This window comes from Excalfactoria chinensis, chromosome 2, assembly GCF_039878825.1.
Source record: "Excalfactoria chinensis isolate bCotChi1 chromosome 2, bCotChi1.hap2, whole genome shotgun sequence".
Classification (NCBI taxonomy): domain Eukaryota; kingdom Metazoa; phylum Chordata; class Aves; order Galliformes; family Phasianidae; genus Excalfactoria; species Excalfactoria chinensis.
Window position 1 is genome coordinate 118,576,682 of NC_092826.1, and position 23,037 is coordinate 118,599,718.

At 59.0% G+C, this 23,037-nt stretch overlaps 2 protein-coding genes and 1 long non-coding RNA gene across 3 annotated transcripts in view; 2 read left to right on the forward strand and 1 right to left on the reverse strand.

Annotated features, from left to right (window-relative positions):
* Positions 1 to 294: 294 nt before the first annotated feature.
* Positions 295 to 2,751, forward strand: DLX5 (distal-less homeobox 5). Its single transcript, XM_072329386.1, has 3 exons — positions 295 to 850; positions 1,694 to 1,878; positions 2,000 to 2,751. Exons 1-3 carry the CDS (start codon positions 499 to 501, stop codon positions 2,321 to 2,323), a joined length of 861 nt encoding a protein of 286 aa, XP_072185487.1. The 5' UTR covers positions 295 to 498; the 3' UTR covers positions 2,324 to 2,751.
* Positions 2,752 to 7,773: 5,022 nt separating this feature from the next.
* DLX6 (distal-less homeobox 6) lies at positions 7,774 to 11,297 on the reverse strand. The gene is made up of 3 exons (XM_072328982.1): positions 10,805 to 11,297; positions 10,155 to 10,348; positions 7,774 to 8,818 (listed from the first exon to the last, which is right to left on the reverse strand). Exons 1-3 carry the CDS (start codon positions 11,160 to 11,162, stop codon positions 8,567 to 8,569), a joined length of 804 nt encoding a protein of 267 aa, XP_072185083.1. The 5' UTR covers positions 11,163 to 11,297; the 3' UTR covers positions 7,774 to 8,566.
* A 1,014-nt stretch (positions 11,298 to 12,311) lies between these two features.
* LOC140248261 (uncharacterized) overlaps positions 12,312 to 23,037 on the forward strand; it is a 30,603-nt gene continuing 19,877 nt past the window's right edge. Inside the window, exon 1 of the long non-coding RNA XR_011902817.1 lies at positions 12,312 to 12,614. This is a non-coding gene — a long non-coding RNA (uncharacterized lncRNA). The remainder of the gene's footprint in view (positions 12,615 to 23,037) is intronic.

Consider the following 23,037-nt stretch of genomic DNA (forward strand, 5'->3'; position numbering starts at 1 on the left):
CGAACCGGGAACTTTCATAAACACGAAAACGCTCGTAGAACCCCACGGGACCCCCCCAGGCCCCCGAGGATTGCGCTGCGAGGGGACCGGGGGATTCAACGGGGTCCGGGGGGTTCCGTGGGTCGTTCCCCATCTCGAAGCAGTTCGGTCAGCGCCGTACGGTTAGGACGTTGCTGTCGGTATTCACTTGAAAAGAGCTTGAATGGGACTTCCCCCCCCCACACACACACACCCCCTCTTTCTTTTTTTTTCTTTTTTTTTTTTCTTTTTTTTTTTTTTTTAAGCCAAAGCTTTGTTGTGCTAAACTAGTTGGACGAGTTAGGGTGTCGCTGCTCCCGATTGCTCTGGCCAATGGAACCCGATCCACCCTGCTGTGCGTAAGAGCGCAATTAAGGATTTAACCAAGCCTATGCTGCGCCCCAGCCAGCAGTCTGCCGCAGCCGCCGCGCCGAGCCGCCTCCCCCGGCCATGTCCGCCTAGAGCCCGGCGATCCGCGCTATGACAGCAGTGTTTGACAGAAGGGTCCCCAACATCAGGTCCTCCGACTTCCAGCCGCCTTTCCAGAGCTCCGCAGCCATGCACCACCCGTCCCAGGAATCTCCCACTTTACCGGAGTCCTCGGCTACGGATTCCGACTACTACAGCCCGACGGGGGCGGCCCCGCACGGCTACTGCTCGCCTACCTCGGCTTCCTACGGCAAAGCGCTCAACCCCTACCAGTATCAGTACGGCATGAACGGTTCCGCCGGCACCTACCCCGCCAAAGCCTACGCGGACTACGGCTACGGCAGCCCCTACCACCAGTACGGAGGCGCCTACGGCCGCGGGCAAAGCTCCGCGGGGCAGCCAGGTGAGAGAGGGGTGAGGGACTCGGGGACGGGGCTTCCGCGGCCGCGAGGAAAAAGAAAATAATAAATAAACGATAGAAAATAATCAACGAATAATAATAATAATAATAATAATAATAATAATAATAATAATAAAGAAACCTTTGAAAAATTTAATAGAAAGAAAGTTTTTAAAAAGTGGCAGCCGGGTCCGCTTTTCCCAGCTCCAACCCAGTCGGAAAGGGCTCCGCAGAGAGGCGGCCGTCCGTCAGCCTCACCAGGGCACCGCTGCTGCCTTCCCCCCACTCGGGACGGGAGCGCGGCCGGCTCGTGGTGCGCTGTGGAGCCGAGGAGAGCTGCCGTCTCCGCTCGGAGAGGGGGGGGAAGCGGAGCGGGGCCGGGGGGTTGTGCCAGAGAGCGCCGCGATTTTAGCGCTCTTCGTTGCTTCTTTGTAAGAAAAGATATATGAAAAAAATACAAAGGAGGATAGGAGGGGATAAAGAACTAAGGAAATAACGAGAGCACGCCGAGCGCCCGGCGCTTGGTTCGGGACGAGAGCGGCCGCGGCGCTTGGTTCGGGACGCTGTGCGGTAGCGGAGCGGTGCGGTGCCGGAGCGGCGCGGAGGAGCGAGGGCTGTCGGGCCGGGCCCTTCCCTTCCCCTCCCGACGGCACACGGGGAGCTGGGGCCGCGCGTGGGGCTCCCGCAGCGCCCTCCCCGCGGGGAGCCCGGCGGGCAGGGAGGGAGCGGCCCCTCGGCGCGGGCGGCCCGGGGGGAGCCGCGGGGGCCCGTCGGGACGGCGCCGCCGCCCGGCCCGCGCCTTAACGTCTGCGTGTGTGTCTCTCTCCCGCCCTTGCGCCCGTGCAGAGAAGGAGGTGGCGGAGCCCGAGGTGAGGATGGTGAACGGCAAGCCAAAGAAAGTGCGCAAACCGCGGACTATTTATTCCAGCTTTCAGCTGGCGGCGTTGCAGAGGAGGTTCCAGAAGACCCAGTACCTCGCCCTGCCCGAGCGGGCCGAGCTGGCCGCCTCGCTGGGACTCACGCAGACGCAGGTACGCGGCTCGGGGCGCTGCGGGGCCGGGCGGAACGGGGGGGGGTTGTCCCGCAGTGATCCCCGTTGTCAGCGCCCTGCCCTGACCGTGTGGGTTTCCCTCCTCTCTCCCCCTTTCGCAGGTGAAAATCTGGTTCCAGAACAAAAGGTCCAAGATCAAGAAGATCATGAAGAACGGGGAGATGCCCCCGGAGCACAGCCCCAGCTCCAGCGACCCCATGGCCTGCAACTCCCCACAGTCGCCAGCGGTGTGGGAACCTCAGGGCTCGTCACGTTCCCTCGGCCACCACGGGCACGGGCACCCGCCCGCCGCCAACCCGTCCCCCGGCAGCTACCTGGAGAGCCCCTCGGCCTGGTACCCCGCCGCCAGCCCCCTCGGCTCCCACCTGCAGCCTCACGGCTCCCTACAGCATCCATTGGCGCTGCCCTCCGGGACGATCTACTGAGGGCCGAAGCCTTCTGCTTCTTTTGTATTCCTCTCCCCGGACTCCTCTGTGTTTTACTGTTAAAGGAATAATAAGGAATGCGAATGGGGGATTTGGAAAGGGAAAACGAAACAAACAAACGACAACAACAACGAAAAAAAAAAGAAAAAGAAAAAAAAAGGTTAAAATGTGTAAAGCTTGTGCATGTAACTTATTGCATTTCAAAGGAACCCTTTTTTATACCGTGCGGACATTTTTCGGCTCAGCTGTGGACACTGTCAATGGTGCCTTGAAATCGATGACCTCAACTTTTCCAGAGACTTGGTTTTGGTTTGGTTTTGTTTTTGTTTTTGTTTTTTGGTCAATGTTATTTTAACCCTTGTAAATAATTGTAGATAGAGGAATTAAACTGTATATTCTGAATAAAATAAAATTATTTCGACCACGAGAAAACGTTCCCAAATTACCCCTTTTGAAAAGAAAAATAAGAAAGAAAGAAAAAAAAGGCCAGATGTGGACGGAGGGGGGCTCTGAGGGGGGGCTGGAGGGGAGAGAAGGGGAAAAGGAGGGTCCTCCTCCCCGTGTTCCTGCGGGTTCCTCCATCGCAGGGATTCTCGCGGCTCCCGCTGTGTCTGTGCGCACGGTGCGGGACATCCCCGGGCCCCGCGGGGTGGGACGGCGACGGCAAAAAGGTGGAGGACCACCGGGATGCGCGGAGATCTCGTGATGCCGGGCGCGGAGGGGCCGAGGGAGGATCCCCGCCGTGCTGTGCCCGGCCCGTGGCACGCAGCTGGGGGGCGGCTGCGTGGCAAGGCCGGGGGGCTGCGAGCCGGGAGCGGTGCAGCGGGGCAAGCGGTTCCCGGGCTCTGCGGGCGGTCCCGGCTTTAGGATTTAGGGAGAGACTGCGGAACGGCTCGGTTTTGTCTCTTCAGCCAACTTCCATCTCCTTCAAAAAATCAAATTAAATGAAGAAAAAAAGACAAAAAAAACCAGACTTTTTCATTTTCTTCATCTCCTCTTTTAGCGTTAGTCTAGCAGTATTCTTTTTATTATTCTGTTTGGAACCTGCAGCCGGAGCTTCTCCTTTCCCCGAGCTTTCTCCCCCCGGCTCCTGAGGTGGCAGCCCCGGGTCGGTCCCTCCCGGCCGGTCCCTCCGCTCTCGCTCCTTCCCCCCCTACCGGGAGCCCGGGGGAGGCGGCAGCGCTGGGAGCGCCGGCAGTGCGCCCCGGGCGGAGGCCCCGAGTGGGAATCGCACAGCGCCGGACCGCTGCCCCTCTGCCCCCGAGATGCGCAGCTCAGCGCCTGCGGGGACGCTGCTGCGCCCTGTGCTCTGTGCTCTGTGCTCTGTGCTCTGTGCTCTGTGCTCTGTGCTCTGTGCCTTCAGCCCCGTGCCCGGCGCCTGTCCCGAGGCCCGGCGGCGGCCGGAGAGAGCCCGGCAAGGGGATGGGACGAGATGGGATGAAGTGTCCTTTGTCTGACGCTTTCTCTGGGCACGGCTGATTGCTGGCTCGGGAGGGTTGGGGTTTTTTGTTGTTGCTTTATTTTTTTTCCCCTTTCTTTCTTCTTTTTTTTTTTTTTTTCTTTTTTTTTCTTTTTTCTTTTTTTTTTTTTTTTTTTCCCCTCTCGCTCTCTCTTCCCCGCCCTTCTCTTTTCCTGGCGGCCACTTCCATGAGGAGCCGGGGCAGCTCGGGGAGCCGAGAGGAGCCGCATTCCTGTGGGTGCCGAGCGGCTCCAGGGCTGAGCCGCAGGGCCTGACACAGACACACACAGACACACACACAGTCAGACACACACACACACACACACAGCCATAGGCACCAGGGAAAAACCTCCCCAGTGGATCCCAGCCACCTCTGCCCCCCTAGGCACGGAACGGCCTCCTTCGCCCATCCCCGTCTCCCCCCCACCCGCAGAACGGCTCCGCGGGCACTTCTCTCCCTCTCTCCCCATCCGTGCCCATTCCGTGCCCGCTGCATCCCCCTTCCATCCCCTCTCCGTGCCCGCCCCGGGGGCACCGCGCATGTGGCAGCGATTACAGATTCCCGTGATTCGTGCCACGCGATTGATAGACTGAGGTGGTTGTGGGGGTGGCTGTAGGACGGAGATGTGTTGCTTCGGGAAAGTCGGGGCGGAGGGGAACCCCCCGCCCCCCCCCTTCTTACTGCCAGCGCTCGGAGTGGCCGCCCGCAGCGGGGCAGTGACCTGCCCGAGGGGTCGGGCGGGGGCGGTAGAAATAGAACTGTAGAGCTCGCACGGAGCCGCCCTTCCACTCTGCTTTTTTTTTGGGGGGGGGGGGGGGCTGGGGAGTGGGAGAGCCTGTGTTCCATCCTCGGCGTTGCCCTTTGTTCCGCTCAAAGCCCGCTCACACGGCGGCGGGGGCCGAGTCCCTGCCCTCCCCTGGTGTCCGCTTGCCCACGGGGCCGCGCTCCGCTCCCAGCCCTCGGCCTCGTACTTTCCCTCCCAGGTGCGGATCCGCAGCCAGCCGCCCTCTGCCTTCGCTCTTCCTGGTGGGGGGCTGCCTGAGCGCGGACTCCCCGAGCTCTGCATCCCCTTCCTGGCCCCCGTCAGGCAGCGGAGCCACCCTCCGCACTGGGAAACCTCTGCTCTCAACCTCGGTGCGCACCACACGGCGCCTTTGCGGGACTCGAGCTACCCCTGGACCACACCTCCCCTTTCCTTCGCACCGCTCCCATCCATCCCCGCACGAAGGAAAGCCCCCTGCTGCAAGAGCCGCAGCTCCCCGGTCTCCATTGGAGCCTCCAGCCACAGAGCGGCCCTGCGCCCACAATCCCCGGGGTTCACAAAAGCGCATCGGGAGGCGAAAGGGAACCACTCCGACGCGCGAACCCCGCGAGCCGCAGGTAGCCCTGTTAGCCGGGCTCTTTGGGCTTAATTAATGACAATTAGCAGGTTGAGCGCTAATTTCCCTAAGGGCCTCCGCCTGCTGCTGCTACGGGGATGCGGGGCAGAGCGGAAGGCAGCTCCGCACCTTGGCAGGGGATGCGCGGTACCCGCAGCCGGCCGCGGGCATCGGGCAGAGCCGCAGTGCGAGGCCGGGATTCGCCTCGCCGCCCCGCGCATCGCCCCCCGGAGCCCGTCAGCGCCCCGCTCCGCTCCCCCCGGGCCCCGCACCGCCGCGCAGCTCTGATTCGCTCCTTCCTTAATTCCCGCTCCTCTCCTTCCCTCGGAATCAAACACTCTTTTGTCCTTCGGAGTTTGATTTGATCGCTGCCGTTCGCATTTCACTTTTGTGTTTCTCTCTCCCTATACCATTACTCATTGAGTGCCCCGCGAAATTACAATCGTACATTTTCAACTCAGCAACCCATTTGCAGTGCAAAAATAGGGTCTGAATAATGGCTGAATGAGCCCTACTGGACAGTTTCAGATGTAACACTCCGTAATAATTACATCGCGGGCTGGATTAGGATGCTATTATCATAATCTGGACGTTTACAATTATCTGTAATTTGCAAAGATGCGCCAGGTCTTGATTACAGCCGTTTTTTTTATCAAGCTAACCATCACTAAACAGTGACAGTAATAACAGCTAATTTTGCTGGCAATATAAGAGGTGCCGGGGTGTGCAAACAATTTCACACCTGGATGTGCTCACTCAACCACGAATATAGAGAAAGCGCTTCTGCCCTGAGCCGCAGAAAAATACCCCGCACCGCTCGGGCTCGGTGTACGCGCGCAGCCCCGCGCCTTGCCGGACCCACCGGGCACGGTAAGTGTGGGGCTCCGCGCTCGGGGGTCTCTCCGCGCCTCTTCCCCGCTTCCCCCCGGGGTTCCGCCGCCGCTCCCCTCGCGGTCCCTCAGCGCCGCGCATCAGCTCTCCGCAGCCGTGAGCGGAGGGAACCGCGGGCACATCCGCGGGGCGGCGGGGCCGGGAGGGAGGGAGGCGGCGGGGCACCGCGCGGCTCCCGCGGCGGGCGGCGGCCGAACGGGGGCCGGGATACGGGCGGGCGGGCGGGAGGGCGTGCTGCCGCTCGGTCCATAGATGCCGCTGTTTCATGAGAGTCGGCCGCCTCGCGGGTGGGACGCGGCTCTGCCCCCGCTGTCACTCGCTGCCCATCCCGCCGGCGGAGCGGCCTTCCCGTGCCGCTTCTCCCACCGTGTTACGCTCACCGGGCGCTTTCTTTATTACTTCTTCGCTTGTTTTCGCCGTCTGGCTTTCCCCAAATCCCGCCCTCGTGGGGGTGCGGGGAGGGAAGGGGGGAGGGTGGGAGGGGGGCGGCTTTCCCGCATCCCGTAGCGCCCGCTCGGGGCGGCGAAGGAAGGGTTAAATCCAACTCAGCCCAACCCGGCCCGGCCCATCCCGGTTCGGCCCGGCCCGGCTCAGCGCACCCGGCGCAAAGGCCGCTCACGGGGCCCCGAGTGGCGCTCCCCCCTCGGCCCGCACTCGGGGCCGCCGCCGGTGCCATTTGAATAATGCGGGGAGCCCCGCTCGCAGCTGTACCGCTGAAGCCTCTTCCATTCTTTTCAGCATTATAATTTGGGTTAATTTTCAATTTTAGGCCCTACGTCTTTGCAATTTGTGTATGAATAACAGAATAATTTTCCTCTTTTGTTTCGCCTTTCCTGTTCCCGAATCTAAATAAAGATGGCTTTTTAGTATTAAAAGTGGAAGAAAATTACAGGTAATTATCTTTGACGGTAAAAACGCTGTAATCAGCGGGCTACATGAAAAATTACTCTAATTATGGCTGCATTTAAGAGAATGGAAAAAAACCTTCTTGTGGATAAAAACCTTAAATTGTCCCCAATGTCTGCCTCAAATTGGATGGCGCTGCAGCTGGAGGCTTTGTTCGGGGCTGATCCTGGGGAGCTCTGAACCCAAAGTTTCACAGTGGGAAGGGGGAAAAAAAGAAAAGAAAACCTTTTATTTTTTTTTCCTCCTACTGTAACAATGCGAATGGTAGGAAATGACAGGACCGAGCGGCTCTAAAGCACTGCGAAGACTGACGGAGCGGGGATGTCGATCCAAAAACAAAACCAAAAACAACCCCCCAAAAAAAAGCCAAAAAAACCCAAACCAACAACAACAAAAAAATCCCCAACCTATAAAAAAAAACACGTCACCCCCCCAAACGGGGTCTCTGGGTAAGTAGTCTTTGCTTTGTGTCTAATTACAGTGAGTGTCCTTTGCACGCCTGTGTGTAGCTGTCATTAGATAGAGCGCTCCGTGGGTTCTGTCGGCCCCGCGGCCGCCGCTTCTCGCAGCGGTTGTCCCGGCGTTGCGGGGCCGGGGGTTGCGGGGCTTTGCCCGCCGCGGGGTGGGCGCTGCCGTCGGGGGGGGCTCCGGGCCGGGGGCGGCACGGCACTCCGCGCGGGGAACGGCGGAGGGGCGGCCCCGGGACTGGACGAGGCGCTGCCTCCGGGCTCGGTTGTGCGGGGCTCACGGAGGTTCCCCCTCCCCGGCGCGGGGCAAGGGCCGGGCTGCGGGGCAGAGAGACGCGAGGCGGGCGGGCGCTTGGTGGCTTTTACTCTAGATATGAAAGGAGACCAAACCATACAAAGTATTATGTACAGCTAAAATTCAACAATATATACAGAAAGGTCGCTCGGGAGGGAGGTCCAGCAGCAGGAGCGAGATGCCGGGCTGCTCCGCGGGTCCGGCTGTCTGTCAGTCCGGCTGTCAGTCCGGCTGTACGCCTGTCAGTCCGACCGTCCGTCCGGCTGTCGGTCCGCCGGGGCTCGCAGGCTGCGGGGCTTCTGGCGGCGCTCCGTGCGGTTCCCATCGGGCTGCAGCCGCTCTCCTTACGCGTGCAGTCCGCGCTGCGTGGCCGTGTTCCGAGCTCGCGGTACATTTTCATTCGCAACCAGTTCTTTTTATTTCATATTTTTCCCCCCCTCTTCGTTTCGTTACCCCTCCTTTTCTCCCCCTGCTTAGTTTTCCCCCCCTTCCGCATTCGGGGAATGACAGTGAGGGAGCTCGGAGCAGTGTCTCTCACCGCGCGGTGTCCATAGCTCACGGAACACAGAGAGAACGCTGCGGTTCGGGTCCATCTCGAGGGTGAAGTCAGCCAAAAGTCCGCGCACTCCGCACAGAAAGAGGCGGCCGGGCCCCGGTGTCCGTGTGAACATAGAGAAGCGTCTCCGCCGCGCCGCAGTGGGACGTGGCTCGTTCTGCCCGAGAGCGATCGCTGAGGTTACTTCAAAAAAGGGAAACAAACGAAAGGCGAAACCCCCCCCGTACTGCCGCTCCGCTCGGGCCGGGCCGCGCCGGGCGTCCTCGGGCCGTGGGTTGTCTCGGACAGTTCACATCATCTGCGGTCTCTGCATTGTGTCTTGGTGTGGAGAGGAGTACCAGTGGGAATAGCCGGGCATGTAGCTGTTGGGGGGCATGTTGACCCCCTTGGCAGACGCCGAAACGTCCCAGACCGGCGGCAGCGCCGGGGAGCGCGGGGACAGCGCGGCGGAGCCGGGCAGAGGGTCGCTCTCGTGGGGGTTGCTGCCCTGCTTCAGCAGCTTCTTAAACTTGGAGCGCTTGTTCTGGAACCAGATCTTCACCTGCAAGCGAAAGGCAGCGAGCGTTAGGGCTGCGGGAACCGGGGCTGCGGTGCGAGCGCGGGGGGCAATGGGTGCGGGGTCAGCGCCGGGACGGCCCGGGGACGGGGTGCGGAACGCACGGAGCGGGAGTCAGCGCGCTCTGCCGGTGTATCGTCCCACATTTTGGGGTGACTCCATCACCTGGAGGCTGTTGTCAGCCGCGGGCATCCGCCTGGTTTGGTGCCAGGAGAGAGGAGCCAATGGACAAAGGGCACAGAGCGCTCATCGCGCATCCCAAAGCGTGAGCGGGTCCTGGAGGGGAGAGGGGGGGGGGCACAGCGGGGCCGGGCAGCGACTTTATTGGAGCAGTTCTTGATCAGGAAATGGAAATCCTCGTTTCTCAGAGAACTGCTGGCTGCGGGAACGGCTCTGGGCCCCGTCCCACCTCCCTGCCTGGGATCAGCACTCGGCTCGGGCCGCGGAACTCACAGTTATGATAGAAATTACCAGAAGGGAAGGCAATTGTGTATATGAAACTGTATGTCTCAAAATCGAACAAAGGCGGTTCCCAGCGTGAATCTGACCTCGCGGACTCGGTAGATGCGCCGTTAGGACTACGATTATCTGCCCTGCCAGCTCGGGCCCTTACACCTGCTCTAGGGAAGCAGAGTGCACCGCACCCATCGCTGCGGCCACAGGCTCTGCCTCCGTGCTTCACGTTTGCGACGTATTCCAAACCCGCTGTCTGGAAGCAGCTGCTACCACCGGTCACGGCAAAGCACGGCCCCTACTCGCTACCTCTTACCCGGCCCAAACCCATCTGCTCGGTCTTCCCTCTGAGCCCCCGCTCGGGTCCCTCCAGCTCCGCTCCCCGAGGCCGAGGTGGGCCCGGCCCGGCTGTTCCCCGCTCTCGGCCCCGGCCCAGCGCCGCAGCTCCGCGCACGGCCTCTCCGCTCCCCGCATCTCTTTAGCACCTCCGCGAATTTTGCCCGGCGGCGAGCACCGCGTTGGCGTCCTCCATCCAGGCGCAAATAACCATAGAGCTCACAGGTATCTCCTAACGTGTTCCCGCTTCCCCTCTGCCTATAGGTCGCTGCGTGGCCCCGCTCTCAGCCCCGCACCGGGCCCGGCGCCTCTGCTTTGTTCTCCTCCTCCAGCCGGGCAGCGCCGGCGCCGCGATCGCTCCCATCCGAACAGAGAGGCAACTCCAGCACTTTATTGTGGCGGCGGAAGGGCCGAGGGAAGGGCCCCGCTCGGCTCCTCCGGCGGCGGAGCGTTGCGCGGCGCGCACAGATCCGAGCGCGGCGGTGCGGGACCGGGCCCGGAGCAGCGGGCGGTGCGGGGCCGCCGCAATTACCTGCGTCTGGGTCAGGCCGAGGGAGGCCGCCAGCTCGGCTCGCTCCGGGAGAGCCAGGTACTGAGTCTGCTGGAAACGGTGGTTTAACGCCTGCAGCTGAAGGCTGGAGTAAATGGTTCTGGGCTTCCGGATCTTTTTCCCTTTCCCGTTGAATCTGATCTCGCCGTTTTCGATCACCGTCGTTTTCTGCTGATCTAGAAAGGGAAACGCCGCAGCTGGGAGCTCGGCCGCAGATCCACCGCCCCCAGCCTTTCCCCCGGGCCGCGGCCGCCACATAACACCGCGCGGCCCCCCCGTGGGAAAACATTTAACAATAAAAATAAGGAGTAAAACAAAAAACGAAAGAGGAAGGTTTGGGAGCCAGGGCCCCTCGGCCGCACACAGCTCATCGCCCGGCGCTCAGGAGGCAGCAGCCCGAGACCTGCAACAATGCTTTCCATCCCCCCCCCCCCCCTCGCTCCTCCGCACGCAGCGTTCGAACATCAGCTCCCTGCGAAAAACAGCGTTAGGCGGACATCGACGAGACGGACCCGCAGCGCGATGAGACCCGCAGCTTCGGGGCTGCCTGCCCCGAGGTGGGGGGTGGGGTGGGGAAAGCACGGGGAAAGGAAGAGGCGAGGGGGGAGGCCGGAGCGCCGGGCCCCGCTCACCTGCGTCGTCCGGCCGCGTCTGGCTGGGCGCGCCGCTGGTGTGGTAGGACTGCAGGTAGGGGCTGTGCTGCGAGTGGCTCACGTAGGGGTAGGCGGCGAGCGAGCGGTGGTTGTAGGAGCCGCCGGTGCCGGAGTAGGGCGAGCTGTGGTGGTGGTGCTGGTGGTGCGGGTGCGAGCCGGCGGCGGAGTGCAGGCAGTGCAGCGGGTAGTGCGCTCCGGCCATGGCCGGCGAGCTCTGCTGCGAGTGGGGCGGCGGCGGCGGCTGCGGCGGCGGCTGCTGCTGCCCGAACTCCATGAAGGCGGATTTGGAGGAGTCCTGCGCGTCCAACCCGTCAGCCATCGTGGTCATGGTCATCATCGACGGCGGGGAGGCAGAGAGCGAGGCTCTCCGGCTCGCCCCCCGCGCCCGGCCGCCCTGCCCGGCCACCGCCGCGGCACCGCTGGAGGCGGCGGGTTTATTTTTTTAAGGCTCCCGTAGTGCGAGAGGGGCCTTGTTAACCGAGGGAGGGGAGGAGAAGGGGAGGGCTGTGTGCGGAGGGGGGGGGGGGGGGGGGGGGAAAGGGGGGGGGGGGGCAGGGCTACTCCCGGCGCGTTTTGTCCCCGCTCCTCATCCCCCCGCCGGGTGTTTTTGGGGGCTGGCGGAGTCCCGGGCGGAGGTTTTAAGGTGGCTTCTGCCAAAGTTGGGCTCCGGCGCGCCTTCGGCGTGAAGGGCAGGGACGCCACAAGTCGAATGGTTCGGCTCCGGAGGGCAGCGCTTCCCCATTGGTCACTCAGCCTCCTGACGTCACCGCCCCGGCGCGCCGCCGCGCGCGCAGCCCGCGGGGGCGCGCAACTCCCCGCCTCCCCCCGCCCCGCGCGGAACAAGGGGCGCGCGTTGCGCGCTCCGCGCTCTGCGCGGGGCGGGATGAGGTGTGGGGCGAGAGGATGCGCGCCCTCACTCCCCCCCTTCCCCCTTTCCTCGCCCTTCAATCCCGATTTGCGCGCTATTTTCGCTCTTGCGCGACGCCGCCGGCCGCGCGCGCGCTCCCTGCGCCTTTCCCCCCCCCCCCCCCCCCCGCATTATTATTATTATTTCTTTTTCCGCCTGCGAGCAGCCGGCTCCCGTAATCGCTTTCAAATATATGCAAATGGCTACGTGCGGTTAGCGGTTTTGGCAAAGCTTGATTAGGATATAAACGACCCAAGGAAAAGCGCCTTCGCCCTAAATTTGTCTTTAGATTACAATTCCGGTTGATTTTATTTTATTGTCAACATTGTTAATGATAAAAATAGAGTCGTTTTACAGTTATTTTTACTTTCTGGAAGGAGGCAATTAGACTTCTAATCAGGAATACACAAAAATCTCCCATGATTAACTGCAGTACTTTGTTCAAATTGCTGCTATAAAATTCAGAACAATTTGCCTGTAATGATTATGGACTGGGTTTATTTTGGGAGGTGGAATAAAAGTGGATATAGCATAAATTATCCTCTAATTATACACCAGTGTCGCCTCAATTATCCTCTTATCAAAATGGTTGTCTAACTGCCGCATTTAGTTTCAATTCTCTCCTTTTTTCTATAAAAAGAACTTCATACCTTGTTATTATTAATCCATTTATTATTTGCAAGGGGATTTATATCCGAGCATCCAGGTGGTACTACCACTTCTCTCTCAAAGATGGACCGGGGAAAGACATTAACTTTGATCCGGCACCGCGGAGGATCTCTCTCCCCTCTCTCTCCTCTCCCTCTCTTTTCCCCTTTCCCTCGCTCGACTCTCCTCTCGGGCAGCACAGCTCCAGAGCCGACCCCAGCGCGGAGGACTGAGGTAGGAAGGACACGGCGTAGCGAAAACCGAAAGTTTCCGCAGCGGGAAGGGGCTGCACGGATGGAGGCTGCGGGCTTTGAAAACCAACACCGGCACCGGCGGCCGCCGCTTGAGAAGCCCTCGCAGCCCGGAAAGCCCCAGAGCAGCGCAGGTCCCGACACTGCCTCGCACCGCGGCTATCCCACAGGACGCCTTCATAGATATATATTTTTTTCCCTTTATTATTATTATTTATTATTATGAACGCGTCGCTCTCGGAAATATTCAGAAGGTTCTTATTCTTGTTATTATTGTTACGGATTGATTTTTTTTTTTTCTGATTCCCTATTTCTTTTTGCTGTTTTTTTTTGCCTCCCCCAACCCTCAGCCCGGGCTGCGGGGGGTGTAGCTGCTGGTGCCGGGGGCCGCGGGGTTGTGGGGGTCGGGCAGGAGTACCCCGGGCCCGGCGTTCGGCTTCGGGCGCTGCGAGGGGGCTTTTCCCAGGGGGCGGCGGGGGTGGGGGGGACGGGGTCGTATCTCCCCCCACAGCTCCAGTCGGTGTTTCACTTCTTGAGCTTTCGGAGTCGGTTCAGTGACTCTGAATGCGACTGAAGTGTCCTGCCTTGTTCTCCGGCTTTAACACGAGTTCCACTTGAACCCGCGAAAGGGAAACCTGAGCCGGCGCGTATAGCCCCACAGCGAATAAAAATATAGAGAACGGGGACAGAAGGGAGAGAGTTCATTCTGGGACTCTGTGTGCACGGCTGTGGGTAACATGCTCCATGGCACAGGTCCATTCGGCAGCGCTACTGCTGTCTCCCATCCAGCTCGCTGCTAACATCACCCAGGCGCTTTCCCGCAGGTGCACGCATTGGCATTTTCTCCAGCAGCCCGAGAACGCGTAACAAAAGGTGTCAGAAAATGGTCCGGAGAGTGATTGCGACACGGCGCTTCCTTATTTCGAAACAATTCCTTCTACACAATGGATGCTAGCCGGGAATCGGGACTGGCTGGGCGGTGCAGAGAGCTTTGCCTTAGTATCGAGGTGCCTCCTCGCAGAAAGGGTCGAGGAGTCTTAAGTCAGAAACCGCGGAGCAAAAAGGACAGAGAGAAGCGGAGGGAGCCCCGCGGAGCCGCTCCCCTCGGAGGGTGGGAGCGCTCCCGGCCGGACCCGGGCCCGGCTCAGGTGCCCCCGGGAACCGTCGGTGTGCGCCGGCGGAGCGGGAGCTCTCGGGAACCCCCCGGCATCCCGCGCTGCTCCCCCCGCAGCGCTCAGCCACCCTCGGCTCTCATCGGGACAGCTGACTCCATCCACCCTCACACCGCTCATTTTCCCCAATTTAATTAGGCAAATCTCCCCGTATGGAGCTGTCGTTGATTGGCCGATGTTAATGACTCGGCTGCGAGGAGTCACGCTGCTTGTCAATATTTATTGTTTTCTTTTTCTTCCCCCTCAAACCCCTGCTTTCTTCGTGTCCTCTGGCATGAAGGGACCGCACTTTGGTGTCGTGCGGGAGGCGGCGGATGTGGGGGTGTTTCATCTCCCACGGGCCCCAGGCTCGGGTATGTCGGGGATGCAGGGGATCCAGCCCGCGCCAGCCACGGGTTGAAGGAATGAAACCTCAGTCAATGGATCTGAAGGCAGAGGGGTGAGACTGGGTGAGCCCCGGTTTGCTTTCCCCATGTTGGGCTCCCCGCAAACCCTCACGCTCGCCCAGGGGAACGGAGGCCTCCGCACCCCGAACCAGTTGCGAGCCGGGGAGCAGCGCGGCCTCGGTGCCCTCCGTGTCCCCGCCGTCACGGGCGGAGAGCGAGCAGCGCGCACCGGGCCGCTCGTGACCGGGACGGGGTGACTTCGTGCCGCCGCTGCTCCGTGTCACGTTAAGCCGAGTCGCTTTAATGATGTTTGTGGGTAAGGCTTTCAAAAGACCAAAGCGTATGCGTGGTTTAAAGTCGCATTTGCTAGTCGAAAGATGTCACAGGAGACACAACGGTTAGAAGGAGCTGACGAATAACAGGAAACGGGGTTCTATTTTTAGGGTATAAAAGGAAGCTAATATAAGCGGCCAGAGGCTTCCTATATGCCTCGAAGCACCTTCTGCTCCATTCATTCATTCGTTCATTCATGCGTTCAACAATAACAACAGGGGAAAACAAACATTCCCCTTTTCTTTCTCATCCCCTCGCAGGGCTTTGTGCGGGTGGGCTCTGAGCGTGGAAGGATCCCGTGCCGGGTTGTTCCGCGCGTGGTTTGATGGGGGGGGGGCGGTGGCTGATGGCGTTCCGCAGGAGTGGGCTCGTTTGGTGCGCAGTAGCAGAGAGGCTGATGGATGCTCGGCTCGTATCCCCTCACCCCAATTCACATGAGGGCCAGGGAGAGAGTTTTCTGTCCCGTCCCGAATAGGGAAGAAGCGTCTTTCAGGAATGACATCCATGTGCGCGTTTTTTATTTCCGCGAGAACCCCCAAGCGATCCGGTCTCGTAGTGCTGTTTTTAAAGGAGACAGAGAAACGCTCAGGTTTGGGGCGAGGACGAGGCTCGGTGCCTGACCCCGTGCTTTTCTAACAGCAGAATCGAATGAACAAAGGAAAGGGCAGAGCGCTGGGGTCCCCGAATAGCGCTGGGTGGGGAGAGGTGGGAAGCAGAGGAATATTCCTGCTGGCAGCGAGCTGCTCCAGACGCATTTTTGCGGAGCGGCTCCCACCGCAGAGGCACGAGATTTCTCCCTGGCTGCAGAGTGGCTTCCACGCCCCCGAAAATCGCACGCTCGTGAAAATGGCACACTCGTGAACACTGAAAATCGCACGCACGCGTGGCGCGGCTCTTGGAGCGCTCCTCGGGCCACGCCAAGCGGTCGTGCGGAAGCGTTTGCCCTGCGGCGAGCGAATGCTCCCGACCTATTTTAAGGAGAGCCTCTGGATTTCAAGCCGCTACCATCGGAACAGACAGGCAGGCGTCGATGGCTTTCCATACCGCGAGTGTGAAGGAAGTGGCGGGGGCGGAGGGGTAAACCCCAAGCCCGGCCTCGCAGCTGGATCCCACACGCCGATTTCTATGTCGGAGCGTGGGTCAAAATAATAGGAGGCAGAAGGGGAAAGATCCAGAGGGAACCAGCCACTGTCTCTTGTACAGATTTGTAGCGAAGGCTTCGCTGTAATTAAAACCTTACAGCCAGATTCGTTCAATGTGTGGCTCTGCGGAGAGCCGGGGGTTGGGGCTTTTTGTTTGCTTAATGTTTTGTTTTGCTGTTGTCGTTGGTTGTCTCCCCCGACGGGGTGTGGGATGGGGGCGGATATCTGCTTTGAAATGGAATTCGGCTCCGGGCTGCGGGAGGGGGACGGGACCCCGCGGAGCCGGGGCAGAGGGCCGTCCGCCTCCCGCACCTGCCCAGGTATGCGCCCAAGCAGCAGGGGGGGGAGAAGGGGGGAGCTGGGGAGACCCTGTTGAGGGTTCTCCCCTCCCTGCGGGTCACGGGACCCGCGGGGGTCCTTCCTCTGCGGGGAGGGGGGAGCACCTCCTGGGGCAGCCGCGGGTGTGCGGAGCTCTGCCCGCAGGATTTCGCTTTGGCTGCTACCCCGGCGGTGCGGGAGGTGCTGAAATAGAGATGTTGGTTTTAGCGGGGACTCGTGTTGGTTTGTTTTCTTTTCAATTGAGAGAAAAAACAACAACAAGAATGAACCTCTTCTTCTGGCAGCAGCAGGAGAAGCCATCCAATTAAAAAAGGAAAAAAAAAAAAAAAAAAAAAAAAAAAAAAAAAAAAAAAGAAAAGAAAAGAAGAAAAGAAAAACCACCGCTCTCAAGTGCCCATCTTGGAAGGGCTCAGGGGTGGATGGAAACCCGAGGCTCTTTCAAGTAGGGACAGAGGCTGCAATTTCTGCTGTGGCAGCGGCCGCCCGCTCCCGAGCCACAACCGCGCACCGCCCGCAGCGCGGCCCCGTCCGGGCGGCCCCGATGGGGGAGAGGGGCTTTAACTGCGGCAACGAGAGCGGGGTCCTCTCCCTGCAGTTTGATCGCCGTCGTTTATTTTTAGTACGCTCCAGATGCCTACACGTTTCCCTTGTTGAGATCAGTGCAATTATTTACTCTACCTTTAGGGATGCATTTACCCAAGCGCTGAATGAAAATGTAGTAAACACCGCGCAAAGTCAATGCAGTTATTGAGGTTTATTTAATAGGTAAAGAAGTAAATATCCGGGCTTCGCTCGTTCCTCCAGGCAGCCTCGTTATCTCGAGTCGATTGCTAGGAGGGCTCTTCGCTCGTAGCCGTGTAATGAGATTGCCCGATGGGTTTATCTCGCATCTCCATCTCTCTACAGCTTCTTTTGTCAGGGTCTCAACGGACTATAAAAACAAATCTAGAAGTTAATTTAGCAAGGTAATCCAGAGCGATCCATTATCTGATCTCTCTATAGAAACCCATCTATAGGCGAGATCCCAGATCTGATGGCTTAAAAAGGAACGGACCAACACAACACTGCCGGCGGCGGTTGTGCTGTCCCCCCCGTAGCGAGCGCGGTGCCACCGGCCCCGGGCAGCCGCTCCGTGCTGGCGGTCCGAGGTTCACCGCTCGCCGTCCTCCCCCCGACTAGAATTATTTTTATTATTTTTAATTAGTTTATTTCATGTAATGTTATGAGAGGAGCCGTCCGACTCTCCCCACCTGCCCGACCCATGCCCTGCCCCGCCACAGCCGCGGAGGGATGTTGGGGGGGGGGAGGAGGAGGTGGGAGCTCCGCAGAGCGGGATGCGGAGGCAGCGGGTTCTGACAGCGGGGCTGAAACGAATCAGCTCGGGATTGACTTCCCCGTGCTGCGAATTGCAGCGAGCAGCCCTCGCCCGCCCGCCCGGGCAGGTTTTGTTACACGTGCCGCTATAAATATACGGTCCCAGCCCTTCCTCCTCGCCGGAGAGCTCTATTCGACAAAGCAGAAAGCAGAACGGGGAGAAGCGATATTCTTTTTTAAATGAAGACATTTATAAGTAACCTAATTTCGTATCTTGGAAGTGAATTTCATGCTAGGATATATTTTGCACAACGTGTAATCTTTTAGAGCCGGAAGACATTTAATTAAAGCCACATTCGGCGCGGCACAGCTCAGCAGCAGTCACACGACCCATACCTCATTCACATTCAGGATCCGTCGCGGATTTACACTGTTTTAACGCGGGACACCGCGGCTGTGACAGAGCTGCGAGGCCCGAGAGCGGCACGGGGTTCCCATAGGGGAGCTCCCGGCTCCACACAGCGCTGGGGCAGAGGGAGCGGTGCCCGAGGCAGGGCCGGAGCCATGTGTTCGGGGAGCCCGTGGGCCGACCGGGCCGGGATGGTCTCAGGGAGCCCTCCTGAGAGCCAGCGCTGCGCGTTCCTCCGGCCCCGGAGTTCTGGGGGAAGCGAAATAAACCCCAACTGAAATCTCAGCCCCGACCCCCTATCATCATTCCCAATCTTCCCGTGAGAAGCCCCCCACCCCCCACGCCGCTCCTCCCTCCGCCGCGCTGCTTCGTTCTGCGGGTGAGAAAGCGCAGCGGGCAACCCAAAGCGGAGGGGCTCTGGTTAGTTTCCCGGTAGGGGTAATTAAAAGTATTAATTGTCTGTGTCGACAGCTTAAACAGACAGGTGCTGCCGAGAGGCCTCGTTAATCTTCCCGTCGTCGCGGAGCGGCGGTAGGAACAGGCCGGGGGAGGAGGCGCAGGTGCGGGCCGGGTGCCCTCCGCACTCAGCCGTCGCAGCACCCCGGCACTCCGCTAGCGGCTCCCGGCCTTGTCTTCCCGCACCTCCTCGGCCTGCGCTGAGAGAGAGCTCGGACAGCCCCACAGGGTTCCTCCTAGTCCCTTTCCCTACAGGCACGCTCTCAATCAAAGCCTGTTTGCGGGGTCGGGACGGCCGCACTTCTACCGGAGCATCCGGAGGCCCCGCGCACCGACCGGCCTCTGCGGGAGGCTCTGAGCTCGGCCCCCCGCGCTGCAAGGGCTCTGCCTGCCTACATCAGTGTGCGTTTTGTTCCCCCTTAGCTCTGAGCCAACAAAACACAGCCTTACCTGGAGGATCGCGGTGGTTTTTTATTTTCATAACAAGGGATATTCCCTGCGTTACACACACATACACAAGGCGCGCACACGCACTAACCAATGGAAAAGCAAGATATGAGGGTTTGATGCTCTGCTGTGACACGAATAATTGTTGCATCGCGTAACTTCCTATATCTTGGTTTTAATTTGCGGCGAACCAAACAAATATATTTGCGATTTTTCAAATAAGCCCTCCGTGTAATAAATGGGAACATTGTGCATGAATGCCGTTTCTTCCCCTTTTTCTTTAGGAGACGTTATTAGCTCTGACAGCAGGCAGCTCAGGTTTGGAGGAGAGGATTTTGTAAAGGGATGACAGACAGGAAGGGCAGCAATCATGGGCTTCTCGGGCTAAAGCTTTTTTTTTCCTTCTTCTTTTTTTATCAGAATGTTCTGTTCGATGCCATTTATCCTTGATGATAGAAAATTGCTCTGTTGCCAGGACGCTGCTGCTGAAATAGAGGGCAGGAGCCACATTTCCATTTTGCAGCTTGAAAGCTATTCAAATGAATTTGCAGAAAGGGGGGAAAATCCAGAGATAAACAAATGAGAATAAATCGAGTTCCCCTTGCCTTTTCTTTTCCTCCCTCTTCTCCCTCTCTCTGGCCGCGTGTGTTATGTGTGTGCTTACGAAGGAAGCGCTCATTTTCTACGTACGGATTTTGGTTCATCAGTGTTTGCGGCACCTGAGGAGCGCTCTAAATCAGGGAACATTTATTTGCTGCCGATCCGGCCCCCTAAACGTGGAAACATATTAGAGAAATTTATGTACGAGTGTGTGCGCGATCTGCAGCCACCCACTATTTGCTATGCGTGTGTACACAGACGGAGCCAGAAACGCGGTGTTTGTGTGTTAGAAGGAGTGAGGAAATCAAAAAGTACCACATCCTCCTCCTGGAGGTGTGCTGGAGGTGTGATTGCTCCCACCGTTGACGTGTCGGTCCTGGTGAAATACCCCGCCGGTTCGGAACAATTAAGATCTGAAAGGGCTGCAGCCGTGCCACCGCGCTTCTATCCCAACCAACAGAGTGGGAGCCCCCGGTTTCCCACCCGGTCCTGTCGGCTATTTCCGGAGTCCCGAGGAACAGCAGCACCGCGTCTGGCTGCAATCCAGCACGCGGATCTAGGGCTAATTTTTAAGCATTTATTTAAAGTAAGATTTGAATAAAACAAAGCCAGAAACATTATTTATACATGGGAACAGATACAGCGACGAGTAACCGTGCTTCTATTCCGCCGGTGACTCAAGGCTCGGCTGGGCTCCTGGGTTCAAACCCAACCAGAGGGAACGTGCGCAGGTTGTTAAGCGCTGCTCACCTCGCCCCCTCAGCGGGGCCGGGCGGAGATGCAGAGCTCGGGGCTCCCAGAGCTCGGGGCTCCCAAAGCTCTTCCCGTGGGTTTGACCTCAGCTCGCCGAGCAAAGCCGGCTGGCAGCCGGTCACGGCGCTGAGGGCACTATGCGGTGTCCCCCGGAACATAGAATTTCAAGTGACCGCAATCTATGTGATGACACGCTACGTTTCATCAGCGTGGATGTATATATATATATATATATATATATTTTTTTTTTTCGCTGTGTCGTTCCAGCCGAGTTTTAGCTGCCATTAATCTATAATGAGCACGTTGGCTCCTGGCACGGCGTGTTTCCACGCGGCGCCCTGTTAGATGTGGTTCCTTCCGCGAGGGAGAAAATTCTGGAGTGCAGAAACCAATGGGACAGAGGCCGGAGGAGGAGGATTGATTTATCGGACCCGGCCAATCGCTTTTCCATAAGCGCCCGAGCAGCCGAGCGTGCGACTTCATGACTGATCTTTAAACCTCCCTTCGGCGGAAAACACCGAGTAAATCACACCGAGCCCCGAACACCGCCGCCATCGGATCGGGCTCGGCTCCGGCGTGCCCGGAGCTCCCGGCCGCGGGGGGCTGCGTGCGGGGCCGGCGAGCGCTCGGAGTCCTCCCGGGCCGGGGCCCTCCCTTCCCGCCGCCCCGCCGCGCTGCGGAGGCGGTGCCGGGCGGCGGCGCGGAGCCGGCCGGGCTGCCGGGGAGCGGCGGGGAGCGAGGCGCACCTGGGGGCGCTGCCCGGCCCCGCGGCCGTGGCGCCTGGCGGGCGGCGGCAGCGCGCCAAGCGGGAGCGAGCCGCCGCCCCGCCTCAGCGCCCGCCCCGCCTCACCGCGGCCGCCCGGCCCGGCCCGGCCCCGCCGCGGCCTGCCTGCCGCCGGGGCTGCCCGCAGCGGTCGGCCGCCGCTGGCGAGAGCTTCCTCGGAGCTCCGCTTTTGCCAAGCTCTGAGAAGAACGGCGCTCACCCCGTCCCGATCCCTGAAGGGCGATCCCGGCGGACGCCGGTCTCCTCCGGGCCGGCAGGCCTCCGGGTGCCCTCGCCGGGTGTCTCGCTGAGGACGTGGCGAAGAGAAAACGCCGCCTTGAGAGGCGACATTAAAACCCCGCGGAGCTGGGAGCCCTCCGCCCGGGCTTCCTTCGGCATCGCTCACCTGCTGGGCTGAGGTGGGCTGGGGAAGCCCGAGCCTCGCCTTGAGGTGGTCGTGGAGGTCAGGCCGCAGCAGCTCAGGGTGCGGCTTGTTTCTGACCGCAGGCCTACAGCGTGGTGGAGATTATTGGGGTCTCGCGTTGGGGGAAACTTTAGGCCTAGATGAGTCCGCGGTTGTTTTTGAGTTAGTGCCTACTTTGTTCCTAGGGCTGGAAATACAAAGATAGCCCGACCTGGGTGTAAAGTTTCAAAGGCACGAGGCTGAACAAAGAGATATTTAGAGAAGAGGTGACAAAAGCCACGGAATTGCCAGCAAATGACCCCCCCCTTCGCCAGCCCTCCCCCCCCCCCCTAAAAAAGAAACAACAAACACCCAAAAACCAACAACCCAAAAAACAACGCAACGAAAAACCCACAACAACTTCCCCCCTCCAGTTTTGTCAGTACTGCACTCCTAATGTGAACCAGATTGCCGCAGAAACAAAGCAGGTCATAGGCTAGGGAGCAACCTTGGCTGCAGCCTACCCCTTTTTGTCAGCGATTCCCCTCATGTGGTGCTCTGTGCTGCAGCCTGCTCCCTTCCCTCTCTGCTTTTCTCCTTTCATGCCCTCAGAGCAGGCAGCAGTGGTGCGAAGGAGCCTGCTGAGATGGCACAGGGCAGTTCCACGGCCTCCTGTCTCCTCTGTGCAGGACAGCACCGTGCTCTGCTGTCTGCTTCTAACCACGTAGGCTGGTCAAAGTGTCCTTCATTAGGACTGTCCAGCTCAGTGTGTGGTGATACCCTGTTGTTCATTGCTTCTCTAGTAAGCCAAGCCTCGGCTATCATTGTCCTTATGGAAAAAGTGTATGTGGCCACGTAATTAAAGCATGTCTAATCATGAACTCTTATGAGGAACTAAATTTGGGTTGCATATGTAACCTCACGTCTGGCACTTTCTACCTTTGGAGTGACTAACTTCAAGATCTCATTGTTCTTTTAGCTTCGAGGTGTATGTGTGTGAGAAAGATCTTTATGTAAACCAAAGCAGAAAGTGCAAGCCCGACATTCTGCAAAGCCTTCTGAAACAGATTGTCCACGGTTTGGGTTCGTGCCATGAGAGCAGAAGTGCGTCTGCTGTTGAAGTTCTGGCAGACACCGTGCTTAGAACTCTCCTCTCTGTTTTGGGTTCACACATAGCCAGAAGTCTCCTGAGAATGGTTGGAGACACAGCGTGGTTATCATTTGATCTCTGGCGCCTTCTCTTCCCCACAAGAGAATTAGAATGCCTCTTTTCTGATTGCCCTCATTGGAGAGATTAGGTGTTGGAAAAATTAAAAAGAGAAACGTTCAAACGTGCATCTGTCTCCTTATTACCACTTTAAAACGGGTAGGTTTTAATGGGACATCCATCTCCAACCCATCAAGTTCAGTTTCAGACCATAAGGTTTCTGTTGAATAGCGTTTCCTTTTTAAAGATGGATTTACATTGTTCATGCACGGGATGAGAAATCCATTAAGCCTTCAGCTGATAGATCCCATGAACTGGGAGAGGCTTCTGTCACTGACTTTGAAATGTTTGTGGGTCATGAACTGCAGGACCACTGTGTGCCTACTGCAGTGCTTTCCCAGTCTGTAGGAGCAGGGCCCAGGCTGGCAGTTCCTGAGCTCCCTTTAGGTTTGCTCTTAGCCAGCTGGCAGCAGCTCCTGGGAGAATAACTGGTATCCCAGCATGGCATCAGGATGAGGCCAGGGCACACATTCAGCCTGGGAAGCCTTAAGGGCATCCTAGATCCATCCATGTGCAGCTCTTACTCCTCCATGACCCACAAGGCCACATTTGCCAGGGGCCTGTGTATTCATTTGCCATTGTTACACAACTGGAAAAGCTTCTGGTATCTGTGAGAGTTTCT